Genomic DNA, 2,244 nt, shown 5'->3' on the forward strand with positions numbered 1-2,244 from the left:
AATAGGCACATACAAAAATACTAAGTTTTACCTTAAGGAAAGTGGATTTTCACCCACCCCCTAACCATTAGTCCAATTCCCCAATCAACCTTTATCATGCACTCTTACCTTTCCCAGACGAGTAGTTTCCAATCCAATCCTTTAGCTATATCAGTTAGATCCCTAGACCATACTCATTAGATTCTGATTCAGTAGGTAAGGGGTCAAGCCCTGAAATCTGTATCTTTAATAAACACCACCAACACACACATCCATATACTCCTCAATTCTGATTCAAGTTCTAGGAACCAAATTACGAGAAACAGTGTCTTAGACTCTCAAAATTCTAACAGTCAATTCTGCCTGGCCTTCCCTTCCCAATAGCTACCATCTCAGGTCTTTGAACCAAAGTGATGAAAATAAGGACACCAAAGCTGCTGCTACCAATAAAGCTAGGAAAGCCTGACTTTCTTACTGTCATTATTTTGTATTAGCCTAGGCCAAAAATAAGAACCACAGCTTATTATGAAAAGTCATATCCTTTTAGAAAATGGTTTAACTTACCATGAAACCTCTCTGATCGAGACATGTTCCTAGAATATTAAACTGGGTTCTAGTCCTAGGAGTATAACAAATAGACTTTGTAACATTGAGCAAGAAAATGAATTTCTCTGAGATTTCACTGTCTACAAAGTGCTTAGAACTATCTGTCCTGTCCATTCCTTTTCGTGGAGATTTCTGAACCCGGTAGAAACAGGAAGTGTCAATAAATAAACTTTAAAAGATATGTATCCCCCCAAAGTCATATAAAAATTTCATGTATACTTTTCTGGGGGAAGGCTGCATAGTTTCCATCAGATTGTCAAAGGGGTGAGTAATGGAAAATGCAGAAACGTAGACTCCTATCAGAGTGACTAAGGGGATAATATGTCAGTTGCTGATTATTAAGGAACTGATTCTCCACTTTGCATGTTAATGACTCATCTTCAAACTCCATCTTTTTCTCCTTACACAATTTTTATCGTTTTGTTGCTTTTTAGGCCCTCTACTGTTGATTTTCATCTTAATTTCTCTGTTGACCTAATGGTCATTTAGGTGTATGTGTTTCACTTCCAACACTGGTTTTTACCCACTACAGAGGGTGGGAACAGCCTGGACAACATAATGAGACCTCGTTTCTACAAAAAATAAAAAAATAGCTGGGCACAATGGCATGTGCCTGTAGTCTCAGCTGCTCGGTGGGATAAGAGGGAGGACTGCTTGAGCCCAGGAGGTCAAGGCTGCAATGAACTGTGACTGCAACACTGCATTTGGCCTGGGTGACACAGTGAGACCCTGTCTCAAAAAAAAAAGAAAAACAAAAACTACTGATTTAAGATAAACTATCAGTTAAATACAAATTAAATCAATTAACCCAAACCATTCCATTCTATACCCTTCCAAATAATGAAAATTTTACAACAGATAATGGACAATATACATAATAACTCAGAAACCAAAATTTACCTTCATTCCCCACATCATCATTCATAAGTCCCCCTAGCCACACCTTCCAGTCCTCGTCATCTGCTGTATTGGGGTCATACATATCTGGAGTGATGTCTGGAGCTCGGAGCTCTGCCTCTAGTTGGCCCAAGGGAACATCTTTCAGAGGCATCTTTGAACGCGTTCGAAATGCAATGAGACTGTCATCCATGGGCTGGACAATGGAGAAAGAAAAACAAAAGTCACTGAGTGAATGATGCTTCCAAACCTCATCATCACTTCTTTTCTTCTCATCTTAGCTTAAGTAATAGGATCTCTCCTCTAAACAAGGCGGGTTTCTTATTGTTTGAAACTATAAGAAACATGACATAAAAAATAAAATAAATGACATTAGTTTGAAACCAACATTTTACGAACATTTACAACAGATTTTATTTATTTATTTATTTTTGAGACAGAGTCTCACTGTGTCACCCAGGCTAGGGTGCAGTGGCGAGAAATCTCAGCTTACTGCAAACTCCACCTCCCAGGTTCAAGCGATTCTACTGCCTCAGCCTCCCGAGTAGCTTGGATTACAGGTGCCTGCCACCATACACTGGTTTTTACCCACCATACCAGGCTCATTTTTGTATTTTCAGTAGGGACGAGGTTTCACCATCTTGTCCAGGCTGGTCTCGAACTCTCGACCTTGTGATCCACCCACCTTGGCCTCCCAAAGTGCTGGGATTACAAGCGGGAGCCAAACTGTCCAACCTTAACAACTTTTTTTTTTTTTTTTTT

General features: G+C 39.6%; 1 protein-coding gene across 8 annotated transcripts in view; it reads right to left on the reverse strand.

Annotated features, from left to right (window-relative positions):
- The window catches only part of GON4L (gon-4 like), a 105,409-nt gene that overhangs the window by 52,061 nt on the left and 51,104 nt on the right, over positions 1-2,244 (reverse strand). For all 8 annotated transcript variants that reach the window (XM_017509939.1, XM_037731884.1, XM_017509942.2 and 5 more), the window contains one exon: positions 1,486-1,678. In XM_017509939.1, the coding sequence (XP_017365428.1) occupies positions 1,486-1,678 (193 nt within the window). The remainder of the gene's footprint in view (positions 1-1,485; positions 1,679-2,244) is intronic.

The sequence above is a fragment of the Cebus imitator genome, unplaced genomic scaffold, assembly GCF_001604975.1.
Source record: "Cebus imitator isolate Cc_AM_T3 unplaced genomic scaffold, Cebus_imitator-1.0 Scaffold427, whole genome shotgun sequence".
NCBI lineage: Eukaryota > Metazoa > Chordata > Mammalia > Primates > Cebidae > Cebus > Cebus imitator.